Source organism: Amphiprion ocellaris, chromosome 15 (assembly GCF_022539595.1).
Source record: "Amphiprion ocellaris isolate individual 3 ecotype Okinawa chromosome 15, ASM2253959v1, whole genome shotgun sequence".
Lineage (NCBI taxonomy): Eukaryota > Metazoa > Chordata > Actinopteri > Pomacentridae > Amphiprion > Amphiprion ocellaris.
Genome location: NC_072780.1, coordinates 24170659 through 24193026, shown reverse-complemented (window position 1 = coordinate 24193026; position 22368 = coordinate 24170659). Strand labels below are relative to the sequence as shown.

Here is a 22368-nt window from a genome sequence, read left to right as displayed (position 1 = left end):
TTGCACTCTTTACCTCTTTTGTAGAGATTATGGAAAACAAGAAGTTCCACAAAAGAGTGACAGGTTAGTCCACATGCATCATTTTGTTTGCAAAGTAGTTGTTGCAAACAGCTCATTTCTGTCAGACTTGAAAACAAACATTTAAAGTACTAAATTATTAGCAACAGTCCCTGTAGCCTCTCATCACCAGCTTGCAGATAAATCTACTACACAACCCAAGCAACTTCTACAGTACAAAGGAGAATGAAGTTTACTGTTTATCTGTCTAGGAGAAGAACTGCAAGCTTGGAGCAGTTTCTGGACACAAGTACAGTTTTATGGATACACTTCACTGATCCTGACCCTTGTTTTATTGCTTATTTTATTGCTTTCATGTCACTGTTTGAGCCTCTTGGTTTCCTTTTTTGAGGTTGCGCGACAGTGAGTGAGTTGTTAAAAATCTTTGATGAGCAATTTTTCCTGCAGCATTTTCTGATGATGAATTGTTTCCATCTGAAGGAACGTGCACTCATATTTGCCTTGTAGAACACCCAGTCAGAATGCTCTTTTCCTGGAAATACTCATAACTAGTTCATGGGCCACACCAGATATTGCTACCATCTCAGGTGACCAAACCTAAGTGGTACTAAAATGAACATTGGGTTAATATAAGCACATTAAGATGTGATAGCCTTTCCACACTGGCAGCTTTATCACTTATTTGTGAAACCGCCAGATTCACCATAACTGCCATATTGCAATCCATTTAACCCTCTGAGGCCCACAGTTGCAAAATTACATTTTGCAATTACATTTTTTTAAGGCTGTCTAGCTGTACCTATTTCTGACTGAATGTAGACAAACACTACATTTCCCAGCACCCCACACTCTGAACTGCAAAATTGCAACATTTTTGGCATTAAAACATTCATGCTGTAAGACATAGCACATTCCAAGTAACACGGCTGTCTTCCACTGACCCCCCAGCTCTCTGTTTCGGAACAATTTCAGTAATTTTCCAAGTAAGTATTTGACCTGTAGTATTTTTTTCTTCATCCTTAAAGATGTTTAGTGATAGACAACTCAAATTATTTTTTAAAAAAAAAAAGTGTAATGCAATTGATGACAAAATTATTAGCCACCCTATGAAATTTTAGTTTTTTTTTTTTTTTTTTGTTTTTTTTTTTTTAAATCCCAAGTGCTGGTAAACAGATCAAGGAAATTTTAACAGCTTTTCCGAACATCCTAGTTTTATTTTGGATGCTGACATTATTTTACTTTGCACACAGAAACAAAATTATTTAACAAAAACCAAGAACTACCAGTGTCAAAATTATTAGCCCCCTTAAGAATTTACCTTTTTATTGAGCCAAAACCACAAACCACTGTTGTACAATCATGTGCTTTAACTTTAAAATTGGCCAAAGTCTTTCAGTGTGGGATAGCTTTTATAAAGCCTAAATTACAACATGCTGGAAGGTTAGTAGAGAATTTTTGTTCAATGATACCAAGAAAAAAAATACTGCATATCCCAGGAGAACACACCAGGTTAAGATAAAACAGAAATATTCCTTAAAGGTCTTTTTTTTCTGTTCTTTACTCAGCTGCTTTCATCATGTTGGCTAAATGCAACAACATAAATGTACTTGAACCATTTGTATGATTTGTCTGTTGTTGGAGAGAGTCTGGGAATGCAGCTGACTTTTTAACCCCACCTTTGATAATATGGTGTGACTGAATCATACTAAGATTTTTGCCCAGAATATGAATATTTGCTCCATTTTTTGGACTGGGAAGGTTTAATTGCCCTCTGCTTAGTTACAAATGAAGTTTAGTTGGTATGAAAGTTGTGGGACTGGTAAGTAGCTTAGGTTCTCACCCATGGTATTTGGATTAGTTAGTAACAATTCAGACATAACAAAAAGTGGTATTCTCAACATAACCTAACTGGTAGACAGCCACAGAGTTACCTCCTACATGTATCACAAAAACATAGTGCCAATGAATGCTGTCAGCTATGCGGAGAAATTCTCTTCCAGCATATTGGGGTAAAGGCACACATTTCTGAGGGACATAACCATAACCTGTTTCAACTGGTAACATAGTATTTGGTTAGGTGAGAAAATGTTTTTGTTTGCATTCCAAATTAACTGACCCTGTACTCTGACTTCTAAAGCTTGAAGCTGCTGCTTATCAGATTTCAACATCTGTGTGTAAAAACCCATAATCCTTTCTGGGATCATTTCCTCGAGTTGAATCTGTATTGGAGATCTTGTAGAAAAAAAAAACAAAAAAGAAATGAATCTAGGATTTGCAGGTGTTCTTATGTAATAACCAAACAAACCGAATCAAAGGAGGAAATGCACAACACTTTGCATTGACTGTGTCCGGTAACTGTGTGTGTTTATATCATCATATAATAATAAAATGTGTTTTGCATCAGTATGGAAGTTAATACTGTGGTAGTCCTGCTTAGACAGCCCATTGTGGATAAAGGCTCTGTTTAATCAGATTGAATGAGCTGCAGTGTATCAGCTGATGGACTGATGCATTGCCGATTTACTGAAATATACACAGTGGTGAGCACAGGGCTGCTGGGAGCTGTGGAAACCACCAGAAGAAAGCATTTTCTTGAAGGAAACAAGCAAGGGATACACACTCTTCATGGCAGACCCATGTTTATTCAGCATAGTTTCAAAAATGATCCCAATAGTCCCAGAGAGAATCGCAGAGAAAAACTGAAAAATGAGGCAGGAGTAACATTTTTTGCTCCTCGTTTGATTTATGGAAAGTCATGAAAAAGTCTTGTTTTCCATTATCATAGCCCCATCACGAGCACTTGCAGTGCATACTGTAATGTTTTGTAGTAAGATTCAACCAGCTGTTGAACCACCCTGCCCTCCTTTGGCAGTTATTCACTGTAATGCTGATACTTAGCAGGCAGTGATACAGTGCTTTCATCTTGATACAGATCCTGACTGTGCTGTACTATGAATCCATATCTATAATTATGTCTCTCTCTAGTCACCTGTTCACTGAACAGTGACTACCTTGACCCCTGCTGTATGAGTGACATGCACGGAGTATACTAATGGCAATATGAGCCCTGAGTTTGGTACAGCTTTTTGGTAACGGATAGTTCTAAGTGTAATTTACTAGCTTCATTGGAGATTTAATGTGCATTTGATGGTCATATCATTATTAGTATCATAATTATTAGACTGATGATTGCATAATCCCTTCAGGGTCACCCAGTGAGGAGCTGGAGGAAATAGCTTGGATAAAGAATGTTACTTTTCATCATCTGCTGCAGCTGTGATTCGCAACCAGATAGGGGCAGAAAAGGGAAAAATGAAGGTAAACATGATTGCTGTACTTGATGTGGACCCTAAACTAACTACTGTGGTATTGTAGAATACATTTCTGTTCAACAAAACATTGAATCAAAGAAATGAACACACCACAATGTACTTCCCTTTAAAATGTATCAACAGTAAGTTTAATTAAGAATCTGAATTGAGAAACCAATCACAGGCTGACTGTGCTGGTCCATAACACATCTGGTGCTCCCCTGCCTCTTCATCTCAATCATTACCCTGGCAAACTCTGCATGAGTAGTGGTTGTTCAGGCTGCACTGTGTAACACTGATCTCCATCTCTGTCTGACCCCTGAACAGGATTTTGTTTCCTCTAAACCTCCCAAATTCTGCCAAACACATTATTTAGTTGTTTTAAAAGATATCTTCAAATTATATAAGGGTGTTTCAATATGAGGACCATCATTCCAGGAAATTCTACTGAATATATTCATTATAGGAGTTTTCTTATGTCAGTGTATGAATCCATTGTGTGTCTTAACAGTATTCAGATTCAGACTGAACTCATCTTCCTTGTGACAGGTAAAATGAAGTAATTTTACCCATCAGAGTAAATTTATTCAGGTTTCTCACCCTTGTCACCAGAGTAATACAGTACTTTAACATTTTCATCAAAGAGCTCATTCTTGCTGAACTTGTTTTTCCTTTCAGCCAACACTGGAAACTCAGACTAAGTTTACTGGACCATTGAGACATGGGAGACAGGGACAAGGTTTAAAGATTTAAACACAAGCTGCATAGTTTCAAAGCTCATGTGAAGTAAAAGGAAAAAACTGCCTTGTGTATGTTTTTCACGTTCTCAAGCCCAAATGTGGCAGCTGCTGCAGTCAACAAGAGGCCAAATAGCGGGACAGTTAAACAATTTAGGAATATAGGAGCTTTTTTTGTTTGTTGTTCTTGTTTGTTTGATTTGGCTTAAAACTAAAGTAATTCCCACGTATTCCTTAATATGGGGCAGTGTCAGACTTAATGGCTGACTATCATGTAAATAAATGAAAATTTTTTAGAGCTGTAATGTGCAGCTGTCAAGTGATAAGTGAGCAAATGAGACTGTATGTGCAAGTGGTCAATTAAATATATGAAGTTACATGATCAACACTTTTCTACCAGCATTCCTCTCTTGCTTCAATTGCTCTTAAATAAAGTAGGCAGCACACATTGGTCCATTTTGTGTAGAGAAAAAGTCATATGTGTTTAAGCCCCTTGTTTATGGAGTCTAAAGAAGAAAATCTGTGTCAGCAAATGATGTTGGTAACCATGTGCATGGCGTGTATTATCTTTGATTGATGTTTTAGGTTTGCCAGTAAAAGTCTGCATCCAAAACCAGTACAACCACAGAGGATGCCATCTCCAGTCTCCACACACCACAACAAAGTGGGGTGGAGGGACTGGAATCTATCCCAGCTGACTTAGGGCAAAGGCAGGGGCCACCATGGACAGGTCACCAGTCTATCACAGGACTACATATAGAGACAACCAAGCACTCTCACATTGACCTATGGACAATTTAGAGTTACCAACTAACCTCAGCATGTTTTTGGACTGTGGGAAGAAGCTGGAGAACCCTGTGAGAACCCACACATGCACAGGGAGTACATGCAAACTCCACATAGAAAGATCCCAGGTCCGGGACGTGAACCATGGATCTTCTAGCTGCAAGGCGACAGTGCTAACCACCGAGGCACTGTGCAGCCCTTACCAAAACCAATGAGATGATAATGGATTTTAGTAAAAAGGAAGCTAAAATACATACCTGTGTCTATAGTTTGGGTTCGGGAGGCAGACACCCTCGCTATTTTTAAGACCAGGCTTAAAACTTTCCTTTTGACAAAGCTTATAGTTAGGACTAACTCGGGTGACCCTCAGGGGGTCAGTGGGAGTCTGCATGTACGGGGCACAACTGACTTCTCTGACGTCCCTTGCTTATGCTCCTAGTTATGCTGCTACAGACCTAGGCTGCTAGGGGTCCTCTCTCGATGAGCCCTTTCCTCACTACTCCGCCAAGGAACGCAGCGGGGGGATGTGACGACCTTCCGTCTATGCATGTGACTCAAAAACAGACTAACGGATTTGGATGAAATTTTCAGGGAAGGTCAGAAATGACACAAGGACCACCTCATTACATTTTGGCAGTGATGCGGCTTGTAGTCTGGATCCACGGATTTGTCAGGGATGTCAAGATAATGGCACGGCGTCACTGTAACTATGACAAGTGAACGCTACCTCAGCTGCCTGCTGATGATCACATGATTGCAATCCTACTACAAATCCACCTGCCAGCTTATCTGAAATGATGCAAGGAACAGTTAATTAAATTGTGGGGGTGTTACGAATCCCATCAACTCCCACCGCCTGCTACATATTTAGGTCAGGTGATTTGGTATCTATACATAATGTACACATACATAACACGCGCCGGTGTTCATCGCAAAGTCAGGGAATAAACAGTCTTGGTAGTACTGCATTCTCAGAGTGCTTTTCATGTTACCTATACTACCATACCATTATTGCATTGCATTCACTTTGAGTCCCTTCTCCGAGTGTCCCTGGTCCGAAAGCTGGATGCTCCTGAACTGTGGTTGCTGTCCCACCAACTGGCTTAGTCTCCATCATGTCCACTGTGGGACGCTGCTGCTGACTTTCCTCCAGCACACTGCTTCCAGTTGCCCACTTCCACCAATCTGTCCTGCATCGCCCTTATTATACTTGATATGCTCATCTACACACTGTTTGCATCTTACTACCAGCTATATATGTAGTATATTTAATACCATAGCCTTACACCATAACAGTAAACTTATGAGTCCGTTTCATTGTTGGCTTTTTCTGTCCCCAGTCACTCTGTCTGAATTATGCATCACTTTGTATGAATCATCTATGTTTCTCATACCATGCATGTATGCCAATGTGTGTTACGTGTTTCCAGTGCCAACTTCTAGTTAAAGTTTACAAAAGAGTAACAGCATCCAAACTGGAAATATTACAAACTGGTATCGAATGTGCACAGCCTAAAACAAGAAGGCTCTGTAATGGTGAGTAAAACCACCCAGAAGATCATCAGGATCCATCTTCTGAGCATGAGTGATGTCAAAGAGACAATGTGTTTGCTCAGAGTCTAAAGAATACCAACCCCAGCCACAGTCTGGTTACCCCTGCTGTACCAACTTTGGCCATTGCCTTCCTCAGGCATTCATCTCCCACACTTAAACACCAAAACAGTTATTATAACAGCTATTATTTTTATTGCTTGATTATTTATTCTTTAGTTTGTATTTTCCTGAGTAGCGCAAAATGACTACATTTCTAATTTCATCATACAATTTTGTGTAATGATAATTAAACTGATATTGAATCTTACATTCCTACACACAGTGTTGGAATGCCAGCTAACATCAACATCTGTTTCAGATATATTTTAACATACATTTTCTACACAGCAGCTCCATCATTTCAAGACGTCGTAGATCTTTATGATCTACCATGTTTAGGAAGTCCTGCAAGTCCTGGAAGCGACTGAGCATGGTTCTTCTTCCTGAGTGCAGGCGTGGCTGCTAGTCTGCCTCTCTGAGTAAGGACAGGTAAATGTTGGATTGGAGGAAACGTGGGTAACAGTCTGTGTCCAGAAGTGAGTAGATGCGTTTCTGAGCATGGGACAGAGAGGTGTGAGAGGGAGCCTGCAGCAGCTGGATGGTTAGATCTCGGGTCTTACTATCCAGGTTCACCTACATCAAGACAACAGCAATGCCACAGCACTCAGATCAATTCAAGTATTACTTGAAAAAAGGCAAACTATTACAATTTGGAAAATTTTAAATGAACAGTAGGACAAAATTAAAAGTCTACTAGAAACTGTTTTTAGGTAAGTATATATGGGCAAAATATAATGCAGCAAATGAAAAAAAATACTGTAAAATTACACGGGTATATTCAGATTCAACTCTCTAGTCATTAAGAAAAGTACACTTCTTACATGTTCAATATAGTAAACCCAGAGGTCCTCTATGAGAAAACTATTTTAAAAATGATTGACCTGCACTGAGCATGCAACACTTTAATTCATTGTTTGCTCAGAGTGTAATACTGGAAGATGTGGACAGTGGCGAGTTTTCTGCTTTGTGTCATTAAATTAGTACATTTGTCTTGCAGTACAATATATGCTCACCCACTGAGCATGAAATCTTACACACACTGCAAAGGAAGAGCTAAAAATTTTACAGAAATCACTTGACAAAAGACAACAAAAGACTCAGAAGTTTCTGCTTTAGTTCCTTTTCAACAATGACCAGCTGTGACTATAATTTGCCTTTTTTGGACATGTCAGATTGAAAACAGGTTTCTACAAAGTAATGTCAATTCATGAGAAATACAAAATGTAAAATAAGTGAAAGCATAAGTATTCACCGCCTTCATGTCAGTGTTTAGTCGATGCATCTTTGCCCATATTAACAGCATTAAGCGAGTGTAAATAGGTCTCAATCAGTCACGCACATCTGGACTCTGCCATTTTAGCCCATTCTTCTTTGCAAAACTGTTCAAGTTCAGGTTGCATAGGCTTGTGAGTCTGCAGCTGTTTTCAAATCCAGCCACAAATTCTCAGCTGGATTGAGGTCTGGGCTCTGACTGTCACTCAGGAACATACATTTGTTGTCTTTAAACCATTTTTGTGTAGATTTGGCTGTATGCTTCAGGTCACTGTCTTACTGAAAAACAAGTCCTCTCCAAAGTCTTGCAGACTATAATTTACTTTGCTGCATTCATTTTACTCTTTACCTCCACAAGAATTCCACAGCTTGCTGCCAAGAAGCATCCCCATGACACTCTCACTACCATGCTAAATGGTGGGGATGGTGTGTTTGTGATTTTGTGCATTATTTGCACAGCCAAATACAGCGTATAGCTTGGTCCTATTAGACCAAAGAAACTTCCTCCAGATGACTTCTGAGTCTCTCACAGGACCTCTGGCAAACTGTAGTAGGGATTAAATATGAACTTTTTTCTACAGTGGCTTTCTCTTTGCCATCTCCCATAAAGGTTTGACATGTGAAGAACCAGTATAACAGTTGTGTGAACATTCACTTCCAGCTCAGTCCCTGAAGCTTATCTCCTTCAGAGGAGTCATAGATATCTTGGTGGCCTCTCTCTCTCATCTCTTTCTTGCATACTCACTCAATGTTGGAGCACGGCCTGCTCTAAGCAGACCTATCGTGTCATTTCTCAATAATGGATTTACACTGAGTTTCCTGGTGTGTTCTTTTGTCTTCGTGGTGTATTTGTAACCAAAAGTGGGGGTTCACCAGTGACCAGACCTTCCACAGAAGTCTGCATGTTATGATCATTTGAGACATATTTACTGCACTAGTACAACCTCCACATCACTAATTGTGTGACTTTTAGCACCACACCTGTGTTGAATTACATAAGTTGCTTTAGAAGGGGAGAATACTTATGCAATCATTTATTTTACATTTTGTATTTTTTCTAGACATTACTTAGTAGAAATCTGTTTTCATTTTGACTTAAAAAGTCATTAAAAAATAAATCTTGTCAAAAAGCTAAATTTATTCAATTGTCCATGATTTAATGTTTTAAAACAACAAAAGGGGAAAACTTCCATTTATGTCATTTGTTACATAGCTGTTGTCCTCAGGTTGAGGTCTGTCACAGCTGTTGGGATATTTTATTTCACTGTTAGTAAAGTATGGACAGAATTGTATTGGTTTACAAAATCAGAAATAAACTAGACCTTTAGATATTTGGACCTTTTGATGAACTTGCCATTAATTTTGTTAATTAGTGCATTATTATCTATTATACATTACTTGATGTACAGTCAAATCTTGCATAAGACAAATTAGTCCTATTTAGTATCTGTTACATGTTGCTATTTTCTCTAACTCGCTGTTTTTAGCCTGGTTAAAACTGTTTTGCAATATAAAACAGACTCTCCTGGTGAAAGCCATTTTACATATGAAATTCTTGTAATTGGGGTGTTATTTCTTTGTGGCCCATTTCTAGTCTTATTAGTGGAAAAATGCACCACAAGAACGCAGCTATTAATGGAATGCTGTAAGGTCAAAGTTGAACCACCAAAAAAAGCTTCTTAAAAACACAGGGATACTTTGAGCAACAAAGCAATTGACAGTGCACTGCAAGGGAAAAAAAGAAGCATAGAAGAGGTACTTCTTGTTAACTTTTTGTAGCACTGAGAGTGAAGATAAAAGTAGGTGTGTACCTCCCGGGGTGAACCTGGTTGAATGAAAGTAGCGCAGATGTCTTTAGCCCTCCTCTGCAGGCTGAAGTTGTTGGATGAGTGTCTGTACTGCTCACATGCCAGATAGAACTGCAGATTCTCCTCGCTGAACTCAGAGCGCAGGAATGCTCCAAACACTGAAGCACCAGCTGACAGGAATAGGAGGAAAATAAGTGGGGCTTACCTCACCATGTAATATTAGATTACGCATGTTACAGGAAGAGGACACCCAGGCACAGAACACTGACAACAATTCCTCAGGCCTAATAAGGAAATGCCAAACACATCCAAGATCCACACATTCACTCTAAAACCTCAGCAGACATCTCTGCTCGAGCTGCCTTCCTTTTAGATTTGTTTTTAGTCTGACCGCTTTGTACAAAATAAAGATTCAAAGTACTGACACTACATGTACAGTATGATACAGTTTACACATGTCAGCTACAGAGGACAGCACTAGAAAATAGCATGGCACTGATGAGGATGCCAAGTCACAGAGTGCTGAGGTCAGTCCTGAAAAATAGCATGGCTAACAAGGCAAAGAGATGTATTAGCACTGAAAGTCAGTATGCTTCCACTGAAGTGCCTGCCAGATAATAAAAAGGCTTCAGAAACCTCCCACACTTTTCCAGCTTTGGCAGTTAGAAAGCTACAATAGCAAAAAGAACTAAGACTGGGCACCAGTCACTGTTAAACAAATTGCAAGGATGATCGATGATTTATCTAAGGTGTTCATACTGATTGTAGCAATGAATCAAGTGCAAATAAAAAGAAATAATAAATTTAATCACTTATAATTAATTTAGTTTATAAATGCACCTCTGAGTATCATTTTACAGACCAAAATAACAGAAAATAGCATGGCACTGATGAGGATGCCAAGTCACAAAGTGCTGAGGTCCTGATGCCAGCTCTGTATAGTACAATCACAGCAAAGAGTTACATTCCCTAGAAATCCCCTATAACTTCAAATAACATAAAACCATAAAACATTGAAATAAAATTGATAATTTAGTCATAGGGATTGGCAAAGAAGGTATTTTTGTAGGTTCTTCAAGACATTTCACCTCTCATCCAAGAGGCTTCTTCAGTTCTGACAAATGGGGAATTCCAAAATCCAAGTCAGGAGTGACTCAAGACGTTACTGATGGTGAAACTTTCTGGGGAGAAACTTTATCACTATATTATAGGTGTTTGATAAGTGGTGTTGCAAACCCCCTCCTCTGTTTAGAGATGATTGTTCCAATTTGACATAGATGGCTTTCTTCACTCCTGAGAATGTGGTCTCCTGTATTGAGCCATGCGCGTATGAAGTCACTCCTGACTTGCCAGATTCACATCTTTTGTTGTGTACACTTGCAGCTCCATCGCCATGATTGTTGTTGTTGGTGGTGGACGACCTGGTTTCACAACTTCATACCTGGAGGCATGTGTTCATCATGAACATTTCAGGACATTCAAAATATCCTTGAGTTCTGTCTGTGCTATTAGGATTTTTTTTTTATTATCAGGGTCTGTCCAGCTTTTGTTGATATAGATGAGAACATTACTGTGTCATTAGATACCAGAGAATGCTAGAATATACCAACAGAAACAATACTAACAGGAAACGGAGATGAAATTAAGGAATCTACAACCAGGTAGTGCCAGGTACTACTAGGTTTCCTAATCACACACTTTTGCAACCCTAATCCTTGCCATATTAGACTGATTAAATATTCTCAAGCTGGAGAGATGTTTAGACAATCACTGCTACAGCAGTGATTTATATTAGTCTTGATGTCTGTTCCTTTAATACTCACAGCGGGGTCAGGACAAGTGCTGCTCTTTTAGCTTTATTGCACTACACACAGTGAGCAGTGATAGCTCAGATGCCAATATCACCCCAGAAACAAGTCAGTTTGGATAAAAGCAGGAAGAACGAACTTGAAACAGATTTTACTTTTTACTGCACAATCATCTCTCCAAACCAGAAGGGCTCAGGTAGGTGTGTAGAGCCACACCCTGGCCACTTTGGAACAGGGTAAATCTGGACTCATCAGATCACATGACCTTCCTTCATTGCTTCACAGTTGAATCTTTATGCTTCATACCAAATTGAAGCCTTTTTTTCCTGATTAGCCTCACTGATCAGTGGTTTTCTTAGAGCTACACAGCTGTTTAGTCCCAATCCTTTGAGTTCCTTTTGCATTGCGCGTGTGGAAATGCTCTTACTTTCACTATTAAACATAGCCCTAAGTTGTACTGTTGTTTTTTTTACAATTTGATTTCACCAAATGTTTAAGTGCTCATCGGTCATGATCCTCCAGGATTTTCCTCTGACCACATTTCTCCCTGGAGGAATGGTTCACCACTATCATTAAGGTTTTAAAATGCGTTGGACAGTTCTTAATCCAGTTTTTTTGTAGTTTCAGATATCTCCTTAATTGTTTTCTTTGCTTGATGCAGGCCAATAATTTGACCCTTCTGAAACAGATTAACATCCTTTCCATGACCACAGGATATGTCTTCTGACCTGGCTGTTTAAGAAATGAGAAGCTTCTCTTAAACAATGGGTTAAATAAGTTGTTGCCAGCTGAAACATATTCATCACTGCAGTAATTATTCAATGAGAGGCTCTTACCTATTTGCTTAGTTAAATCCAGGTGGTGAGTTTTTTTTTGGTCAGGCAGTGTATACACACTGTGTATTCATATGCTCACTTGTAGAGTGCAACAAACCTCTGCATCATTCATTTAATATCACAGAACTGTAGACAACCTGGCCAAAAGTTCATTTGACCATTTAATGGGGAAGAATCATCATCCTTGATCTCAAATGCAACTCTCCTCCAAATTTAGCTGAACCCGTGATCACACTGGTCAGTTGTTTATATGGCTGCCTGTACACTGAGCCCGTCACTTTAACTAATACACACCAATCTCTCTATCCTGTTTTTGCTCTGATTCTGTTCTGAAAGTTTGGCTAGAAGTGTTGACTCATATCTTTGCTGCTTTGAAACTTCTTTCAGAATGTTGGTGACACAGGAAATGTGGGCAAAGAAAGCATGGAATGACATGCAGTAAAGGTCTGGGCTGGTTGCTCCACAGATTTGCTGCTTGAAGGCATTTGGGCCTTAGGGGTGTGGGTCCTAACCACTCAGATAATTTGTCACTTGAAACTTAGAAGTCTGGCGACAAACTGAAAGAGCAGCCATTAAAACCTGCTTACAATGCCATATAACCACCAGACATTAAGGCAAAACAGATCAAATTGAATGGAATTCACTATGACCAGTGGATTTGTTCACAGTACTGAGTACATCTGAAACTTTTGTGACCCTTAATACATGAGTTATGTTGCGGATCAATTGAAAACTATCCTGACAAGGCTCATGAGTGAGGACTAGATGATGTAAATTAATTTGCTTGAATAAGCTAATAATTTGTTGTCTGGTTTGCAACTGAGCGCACAGGCAGTCACAATGCCATCAAACTTCCATCACCACCATCTTTACTAAGATGCACAAATTAATTTTGCTACTGTTTTGGTTGGATTCAGCAATGAGGGCCTTAAATACTGAGATACAAACCAATGCCAGTGCTGCACCACAGATGGCATAAGCTCATGATTTACATGAATTTACATGAATTAAGTATATTTTGCACTTATGGCTATAATGCTCATTATATGTTGCAGCACCTCAGATCCATTAAAGAACCTTTGAGCATTTTTTGAGAAAGTAAACACTTAAGATTGTCCTGATGTATGGACTCCGGAAAAGGCTGAGGAAAGAACAATATACAAAGTCTCATCCTCTGGGCTCATGTCTGTAAACTTCATGGCAACACAAAGCAAATCTATTCAATTCAGTTCAATTCAAAGTTATTGATATAGCACCCGTTCACAACATATGTCATCTCAAGGCACTTTACATCGTAAATGTAATCTGTTCATTGGACTTCAATATTTCAGTACAAAAGTAAAAATTTGCAATGGCAGTGGCAGTAGAAGAAAGGGCTCAGTAACATATTGGGATTCATCCACTGGACCATAAATAAAGCTCTAGTATAAAAGTTCAGTCATTTCTCTCACTTCTCTTTCCAATGGGAACTCTTGTCATTTCCATGCTTTTTCAGCACCAATTCAGCATAAGCTCCAACTTCAGAACAGAGCAGGACTTACTTTGACTGGCTAGCAGGGCATTCAAAGACTCGGCCCACTTTTCCAGCTCATCTCGACTGATCTTCCTTTTCTTACTGTGCCCCACCTGACTCCACTGACGCATGAAGAGCAAGCGAGATTTTCTGTCTGTAGCTCTGTGGTAGAAGAACAGACAAGGAGAGAGAGAGAGAGACGAAGCATATATCAGTGAGGACAGATCATACCTAAAGATACTGCTGTCATCAAAACACACCTCAAAACCAAGTGTAGCTTCACAGAAGTCTTATGAGGACAAGATTTCACATTATTGGCTTACCTTCACAATCATGGATTGAAACTTAAGACATCTTTGTGTCTGTCCAACAACAGTGAGTATGTGTATTATTTTATGAGACAACACCATCAATCAATTAGCAACAATTACCAACAAAAAACAATTCTTACCTGTCTTTCTGTTCTGCATTAAACAGGTTGGAATTTGAGGAATGAGGACTCTAAAACAGAAACGGCAAATGATTTTCAGCAGAAATTTTTCTCTTATTCCCCTTTATGAAATGGAAGAACAGCACTCAATAAAAATTGTTCCAGGCTTCGCTTTGTTTAAAACATTAACTATAAAACATTACAAACATTTATATTTCTTCTCTAAGGAGAAAGTGACTATTTATATATGCACACTGTGTGCATTGTATGCTGCTTTTTTCTTTGTACTGTCCCCCCCACTCCCCATCTCCTGCTGTGACATTGAAAATTTCCCCACTGCTGGATCAATAATAGGTCAATCAGTCTGCCCATTCATCCATTTTCAGGAAATCATGTCTGCGTGTGTTAAAATGTTAAACATTATGGTTGAGTTATGTTAAACCACTTCGATTAAAGTATTTATAATCAGCGTTTCACATAAACAACAGATCAAATCCTTAAAGAATTATTACTCCGTCAAGGAACGCAGGGGAGTGACGAATGGCGTATGTTTGTCTATTTATCTGTGCACAACATTACTCAAAAACAGAATAATGGGTTTAGGTTAAATTTTCAGGGAAGGTCAGAAATGACACATGGACCACCTCATTAGATTTTGTCAGTGATGTGGCTTATAGTCTGGATCCACGGATTTGTTAAGGATACAAGGAACAATTGATTAAATTGTAGGGGTGTTTCCGAGTCCTATCAATTCCTGCCACCTGCTACATATTTAGGTAAGGTGATTTGGTACCTGTATATAATGTACACATGCATAACACACACCTGTGCTCAGCACAAGGTAATTTTTTATTAAATATTGAATCCATTGGAAATGATACAAAGACTGAGCAGCCTTGTCGGAGTACTGCACTCTCTGAGTGCTTTTCTTGTTAGGAATGTGGAACATGCTGCTTGTAGTCATGCATACATAAAGAATTCTCACTGGTATCATCTGCAGCAGGCAGCAGTTTTTAGTTCAGAAACATGACTTCAAATAAATGCTGATGTTGCTCTGTGTCTGCTGAATGTGTAAATAGTTAACTATGTGGTAATATTTCAATGTCTATATCGCAATATTTTAGAATACAATATCTGCTTTTAGTCCAAGTTATCACTGTAAATTGAGTAGAGCAATGGAGACACTTTAAATCATTGTTTGACCTAAATCATCACATCCCTCAAACAGGTTTTAAATCTCTTCAAGTCAAGTAAAAACTAAAGGCTGGGAAGGCTCAAAAGTCTAGGACCTCTGTAGAAGATACCAAAGTAGTGCAATAATTGTCAAACATTCAATATGTATCATCAAAATTAGAGATAGGAGTTTTTTAAAAACCTGCTTATATGCTTATTTACAGTGGAGACTGAAACTTAATTGCTTCCCACCTGTCCAAACAGGCTCCTGAGGTGCAGTTTAGCAGCTGACAGTTTGGCAGCTGACAGTTTGGCTCTATGCAGGTGTGCGTGCTGGGATTTAAAGGAGAAAGGGCTGGAAATGGATGAAGGAGATGGGGGAGGCAGGTCATCTCTCTCCATGTTCTCAGTGCTGCCCTGGGCGGCTGGTGCCAGCTGACTGTCACTGTAGGCCCTGCAGCCTTCTTTGATGACACCAACTCTAAGGTGACTCTTGTCTAGTTTCTCCAGCTCGCTCAGGTTCTCCACACTGATGCTGTGCTCCTTTGTCAGCTCATTCCTCCCCACCTGGCTGGGACTTGCACTGGGCTCCTGGATAGTGGGAGCCACACCAGGTACAATCCCATCCAGCTCACTGTCCTCCACATGAGGGGTGTAGGTGCCAGACTCCAGGTTTCTTCCATAATCTGGGTTCTTGATTGCCACCCTCCTCCATGGAAGGAAGTCAAGATCCAGGAGGGAGCCCTCAGAGCTGAATCTACGCATGGTAGCTGTACCAAAAATAATAGAAAAGGTTGGGAAAGACAGTACTGTAAAAAAGCAAAAGACAAGACAGTCAAAGGCCAGTAATGAGGTAAAGAAGTTTAAAGCAGAGATCAGGGCTGCCGTGAAGCACAGCCTGAATAGAAAAGCAGAGAAGACTGGGGTTAGGAGAGGTCATATAATTGGAAAATCATTTAAAAAATGTTTAGGTAGACAATTTCATATTAACAATTCTAGTTGTTTATAAATGCATTTTAACTTCGCTCAATTTTATACATATGAACAGAAATTTTACAAGAATCTTACCTTAATTTAAGAAGTTTAGGCATTTCAAGGGATATAATTTAAATATTCTATACCAACAAGTGGTATCACAAGCATACACAAACACATATTACCCTTTAATCTATTACTTTCTCCAGACAGATCTTGATAAGCAATGACTTTCCTCTCATTCAAAACTTAGAAAACATGTTCGTATCCAAAAGCTAGGAAAGCCCATTTCTGTTCAGAAATAATAGATTACATTTTCACTTCTTTGTCATGCTTTAGGCTTGGTTAAAACAGATCTATTGTATCATCACACATTTCTCATGCCACTTCTCAAGTCACAATTTTGAGGCTCTTAATATTGCATTTAAAACTCAACAACCTTTGCACTGTATTTTATTCGAATGTTTGTATCTTAATTTTTGTCATTACTAATAGTTGCTCTGTCTTCCTGGTGGAATTAGGCTTCCATAAATACGGAGTGAAAAATAACTTAAAGAAGAGACGGTACATGTCACTTTTCACCGGACTTCTCAGTAAAACTGTCAGCTTACAATGAAGAATTGCCACTGTGCCGTTTTACTTGCTCATGATTTCCAACCCTCACAGACCTTTGCTCGGCACAGCTCTTGGAAAAGTAGCACTTGGCCTGACATTTGGATTCATTAAGGTGTCCAGAGTGCCAGCGCTCTGTGACTACAGGACGCCAGTGCGTGCTTACCTGTTCGTTCAGTAGTTGTTAAGCTTACTCCATGGTAGTTTGTTAGGTGAATCCAGATTGTAAAGGCAAAATATCCATGGACTGAGGGTTCCGGACCCAGCAATGCAGATTTCAGGTAACCAAAAGACAGTGAAATCTGACCAACTGTTGCTAGCTCCAGATCTGTTCTTAGTTCAGTGAGGTCTGCCTCCTCCGTCAACTCTCGCTGACACTCAGGAAAAATACTCGCGGCAGGAGGACAGCCGTCAGGAAAATGTTCTAGTTCCTTCTCGTGACATTTCAATGGCACACACGGGGCTCCTCCTCATGACTTCTGCCACACCTTCACCTCTGCCTCAACTTGTCCGCCACACAACTAGCCTACTTCTTAATCACGCGCACACATGCGAAACTCACTGATACTTTCTACAGTTTGCCTGAGAGAAGAGCATCTAGTCCGTCTATGTACAGAAAAGACTTTATACAAGCATTACTATCAAATTCCGCCATCAAGAGTCCCAACAACAAATTCTACAACTACAACGGCGTTTTCTAATACTACTACTAGTACTAAACAAGAATTTTCTAGGTATGTCACACGATGCTTAGATGAAATTAGACATAATTAGCATGTGTTAAACTGAATAGTTTTTCGACACACTGCATACCAGCAAAATGAGAGGAATGAAAAGGCGCTCAGGCACGAAATAGACGCTTTCGTGGTACGTCATTGGGGTCCTACAATGTTGCGTCTATTGCCGTGCCAGTTAGCTAAGGGATCAACCTGAATGCGCTGACACTCAAAGTACCAATTTCTTATTTAAAGATGCAGTTCAGCAGATTTTAGCTCAAAGGCAAGCCGTCCAACCGGGTTTCCACTAAAGGCTGACAACGGTCTTCCCAGGAAAGATTAGCGAAATTGGACTGTTTCCCTCTCGGTAATTGTGATTAGCTAACATGAGCTAGCTGGCTAACAAGCTAATAACAACAACAAGGCAGTGGGGCTTTCCGTGTCTAGCTGCAGCCTAATTATTCACCACAATCATTAGTTTGATGACGGATAGAGATTAATAGTTTGTAAAATGGCTGCAGATTGGTTCCTTTCCTGCTTCAAATACTATAGCCAAGTATCAATGCACACTATTAAACATTAAATGCGCTATAATTATTTCGGACATTCAGAATTATGACTGAGTCGAGCAGTGTGATTGAAGTAACAGTGAAGACTCTGGACTCACAGAGCAGGATCTACAAGGTCGGGAGTGAGGTAATACTCCCAGATGCAAACAGTGACTACTTAGGCTCTCTTCTTCTCCTCCCTTCTCAGTGACAGCTTGTGTGTATGTGTGTCCCTCAGCTGACAGTGAAGCAGTTTAAGGAGCACATAGCATCCTCCGTGGACATTCCAGTACACAAGCAGAGGCTCATCTATCAGGGCAGAGTGCTGCAAGATGACAGAACGCTGACTGAATACAGTGAGTAAAGACACCTGGTAACCTGGAGTATATTATTCACACACACAGAGGGCTACAGTACACATAGTGGAGCAGCATCATTTGGGATACACAGTGATATTTTTTGTGAAATTTCTTTTATGGATTCTTGCCCCTGAGCTAGTTTATATAAGCAACTGCTGTCTTACTGATTAAAATATGATAATTCCTCAGAAGCGGCAGACAATTGCATATGAGCACATAGGAGTCTTGCGGCCCTGGTGCTAATCGCTGATACTCACTGGTCACTAAAATAACTTGTAAAGAAATAATAAATAAAACTATACTGAAAATTAACTAATGAATTGTGGTTCAGCAGAATCATTAAAAAAAAAAAAAAAAACTAATGAAACTGGCCTGGACAAAAATGATGGTACCCCTAGAAAAGATTGAAAATAATTTGACCATAGGGACATGTTAAACTAAGGTGTCTCCTATAATCAGCATTACAAGTCTTCAAGCTTGTAATTAGACAGTCTGCCTATTTAAAGAGTAAAAAGTAGTCACTGCACTGTTTGGTGTCATGGTATGTACAACACTGACCACATAAAGCTAAGGAGAGAGTTGTCTCAGGAGATGATAAAAAAAAAAATAAAGAGAAGCATGTTAAAGGTAAGGGCAATAAGACCATCTCCAAGCAGCCTGATGTTCCTGTGACTACAGTGGCACATATTATTCAGAAGTTTAAGGTCCACGGGACTGTAGCCAACCTCCCTTGACGTGGCCGCAAGAGGAAAATTGATGACAAACTGTTAGACAAGGAATACATGAAGGGTAATCAAACAGCCCAGCACAACTTCCAAAGAGATTAGAGGTGAACATCAGTGTCAGATCGCACCATCTGTCGCTGTTTGAGCCAAAGTGGACTTAATGGAAGATGACTGAGGAGCACATCACTATTGAAAGCAACTCATAAAAAAGACTGCAATTTGCTAAAATGCATATTGACAAGTCAATAGTCAGCTTATGGGAGAAGGTTTTTCCTTTATTTTCATGACTGTTTACATTGGTCAGCAGGCAGATGGGTCCCCCCACATTAGAGCCGGGTTCTGCTCGAGGTTTTTTTTCCCCTGTTAAAAGGGTGTCTTCCTTGCCGCTGTCGCCTTTTGGCTTGCTCTGGGGGTCAGGTATATGGGTTCTGTAAAGCGTCTCGAGACAATTTGACTGTATATAAATAAAATTGAATTGAATTGTAGATTCTCACTGAAGGCATCAAAACTCTGATTGAACACATACGGAATTATGTCGTAAACAAAAAAATGTGAAATAAGTCAACACATGTTCTGTATTATAGATTCTTTAAAATAGCCACCTTTTGCTTTGATTATTTCTTTGCACACTCTTGGCATTCTCTCGATGAGCTTCATGTGGTAGTCACCTGAAATGATTTTCCAGCAGTCTTGAAGGAGTTCCCAGAAATGCTGAGCATTTGTTGGCCCTTTTGCCTGCACTCTGCGGTCCATCTCATCCCAAACCATCTCGATTGGGTTCAGGTCAGGTGACTGGGGGCCTGGTCATCTGACGCAGCACTCCCTTGCTTGATCAGATAGCCCTTACACAGCCTGGAGGTGTGTTTGAGATCATTGTCCTGTTGAAAAATAAATGACTGCTCAACTAAACGCTAACATAATTGTGCAAGGGTTTTGTAATCATTAATTAGCCTTTCAACATGATTCGCTAACACAATGTACCATTAGACCACAGGAGTGATGCTTCCTGGACATGGGCCTTGTACCCCTGTGTAGATATTTTACCACATTAACAATGTCTAGACAGTGTCTCTGATTGATTTAATGTTATCTTTATTGATATATATATATGTGTGTGTGTGTGTGTGTGTGTGTGTGTGTGTGTGTGTGTGTGTGTGTGTGTATTAGTGGAGGGACACGATTAAGAAATTAAATCAAATTAATTACAGGCATTGTAATTAATTAATCGAAATTAATCGCATTTTGTCAAACAGCAATTTTTGACACAATAGGTAATTATGTTCAGTTCAAATAAATTTTGGTTGACAGTTGAATCAATGAATAGACATATATGTATTTATAATTTAAAATTTATAAAATGGGACATATAGAAAAAAAGTGATTTGGATGATTTAAAGCCTGGATTTAGTTTGGTTTTCCCATTGTATGGCACATAACAAAAGCATAACTAGTTCAAGGACCTTGAAAAAGTTGAAAATCCATAGATTCATTCTGTTGTCATAGTTTCTGGGTCTGACAAATGGTGTCATTTTAATGGTTCTTTTTTTTTTTAGGAATATAAATTTTTATTTATAAACAAAAACATTTTTTCATGAACTAAAAGTTTATAATTAAGTTATTAAAAGATAGACATTTTTTTGGTTTAACTATTTTTCCACCGAGGCTCCGCCTCTTTGGCAGTGTAAAAACTTAAACCACAAAAATGTTTGTTTCATTTCTATTTTTGCTGTATTTTTGTTGTTTTTTTTTTTTCCATATTGTGTCATGTTTTGTCGGCTGCTGATGGAGGTTTCTGCTGGGAGAAGAGTTTATTCAAGAGAGGAGCTTTTTTCATTGAGACAGAACAAATCTGAACAGCAACATCCAATTCCAGTTGACATCTTGAGGTGTTTTCGTGGTTGTCGTGCTGGTGCAAAGGTGAAGGCTAGGAAATGGAGATACAAGCCCTTTCTTCCATCAGTCATCATGGGAAACGTCAACTCTTTGCCAAACAAAAGTGACAAGCTGAAGACATTGGTGAAGACTGACATAACATACCATGAATGCAGTCTCCTGTGTTTTACTGAAACCTGGTTGAATCAAAACAACTCAGACTCAACTATGGATCTACCTGGCTTCACTCTCATAAGGTCAGACAGAGATACTAAAGCTAGTGGAAAGATGAAAGGAGGGGGTCTGGCTTCATTTGTTAACCAGAGACGGTATAACTCCTCACATATAACTGTTAAAGAGAAATTGTGTTGTCCAGATATTGAGCTGCTGGCAGTTGCCCTTTGGCCATATTATGTTCCAAGGGAGTTCAGTCATATCATAACAATACTTGTATATATCCCAGCCAAGGTAACTGACTTGGTTCCGTGAGATGTTTTGCATGATACTGTTGCTAGGATACAGACGCAACATCCTGAGGCACTTGCAATAATATCAGGAGATTTCAATCATGTCAGCCTCTCCTCTCACCTGACCAGATTTACACAGTTAACTGCCCTACCAGAGAAAATAAAACCCTAGACCTGCTGTATGCCAATGTAAAAGAAGCTTACAGAGCTACTGCCTTACCACCACTGGGCAGGTCAGATCATAACTTGGTTTATCTGCAGACCTGTTACAAATCTTGTGTGCTGAGACAGCCTGCAACTAAAGTCAAAATCAAAAGATGGACTCCTCAAGCTAGTGAAGCTCTAAGGGACTGTTTTGAATCAACAGACTGGAATGTGCTGCTGGAAAGAGATGAGGACAGTATCAACATTGACAGACAGGTTGATTGTTTTACTGAGTACATCAACTTCTGTAGAGACAAAGTCATGCCTGCAAAAACTGTTCATTGTTTCCCCAATAACAAACCATGGATCACAAGCAACATGAAGGGAGTCCTCAACCAGAAAAAAAAAGCTTCTAGAGATGGTGACAAAGAACGACTCAAAGAAGTACAACATGATTTGAAGAGGAGAGTGAAGATGTCAAAGATGGAATACAAAAAGAAGATGGAGAGGAATTTTCAACACTGCAACATCTGTGATGTGTGTAGAGGAATTAGTACCATCTCTGGACATAACAATAAAAAGAAAAGGGAGCCAATAGTGGGTGA

At 39.4% G+C, this 22368-nt stretch overlaps 3 protein-coding genes across 13 annotated transcripts in view; 2 read left to right on the top strand and 1 right to left on the bottom strand.

Moving 5' to 3' along the window:
- atat1 (alpha tubulin acetyltransferase 1) overlaps positions 1-2421 on the top strand; it is a 30569-nt gene extending 28148 nt beyond the window's left edge. The window contains exons 12-13 of the mRNA XM_055017983.1: positions 25-63; positions 270-2421. Coding sequence (XP_054873958.1) covers positions 25-63; positions 270-408 — 178 coding nt within the window. The 3' untranslated portion in view covers positions 409-2421. The remainder of the gene's footprint in view (positions 1-24; positions 64-269) is intronic.
- A 4154-nt stretch (positions 2422-6575) lies between these two features.
- Positions 6576-17677, bottom strand: si:ch211-152p11.4 (regulator of G-protein signaling 8). Its single transcript, XM_023280118.3, has 6 exons — positions 17099-17677; positions 15598-16115; positions 14194-14243; positions 13771-13904; positions 9589-9755; positions 6576-7078 (listed from the first exon to the last, which is right to left on the bottom strand). The coding sequence occupies exons 2-6, from the start codon at positions 16108-16110 to the stop codon at positions 6908-6910; spliced, it is 1035 nt and encodes a 344-aa protein (XP_023135886.1). The 5' UTR covers positions 16111-16115; positions 17099-17677; the 3' UTR covers positions 6576-6907.
- A 154-nt stretch (positions 17678-17831) lies between these two features.
- The window catches only part of bag6l (BCL2 associated athanogene 6, like), a 47268-nt gene continuing 42731 nt past the window's right edge, over positions 17832-22368 (top strand). For 8 of the 11 annotated variants that reach the window (XM_023280115.3, XM_055017979.1, XM_055017974.1 and 5 more), the window contains exons 1-2: positions 17832-18344; positions 18435-18552. In XM_023280115.3, coding sequence (XP_023135883.2) covers positions 18264-18344; positions 18435-18552 — 199 coding nt within the window. In that variant the 5' untranslated portion in view covers positions 17832-18263. Of the gene's footprint in view, positions 18345-18404; positions 18553-22368 lie in introns of all 11 variants that reach the window. The other 3 variants (XM_055017973.1, XM_055017977.1, XM_055017976.1) reach the window with 3 other exon arrangements.

Bases quoted from the DNA above. Each gene is read 5' to 3' on its own strand.
- si:ch211-152p11.4 (XM_023280118.3), bottom strand. From the start codon at position 16,110: ATGCGTAGATTCAGCTCTGAGGGCTCCCTCCTGGATCTTGACTTCCTT. The intron at 9,756-13,770 runs GTAAGTCCTGCT...TATTCCTGTCAG, and splicing joins TGCCCTGCTAGCCAGTCAAA to CTGGTGCTTCAGTGTTTGGA. The intron at 7,079-9,588 runs GTACACACCTAC...GTCTTGATGTAG, and splicing joins AACCAGGTTCACCCCGGGAG to GTGAACCTGGATAGTAAGAC.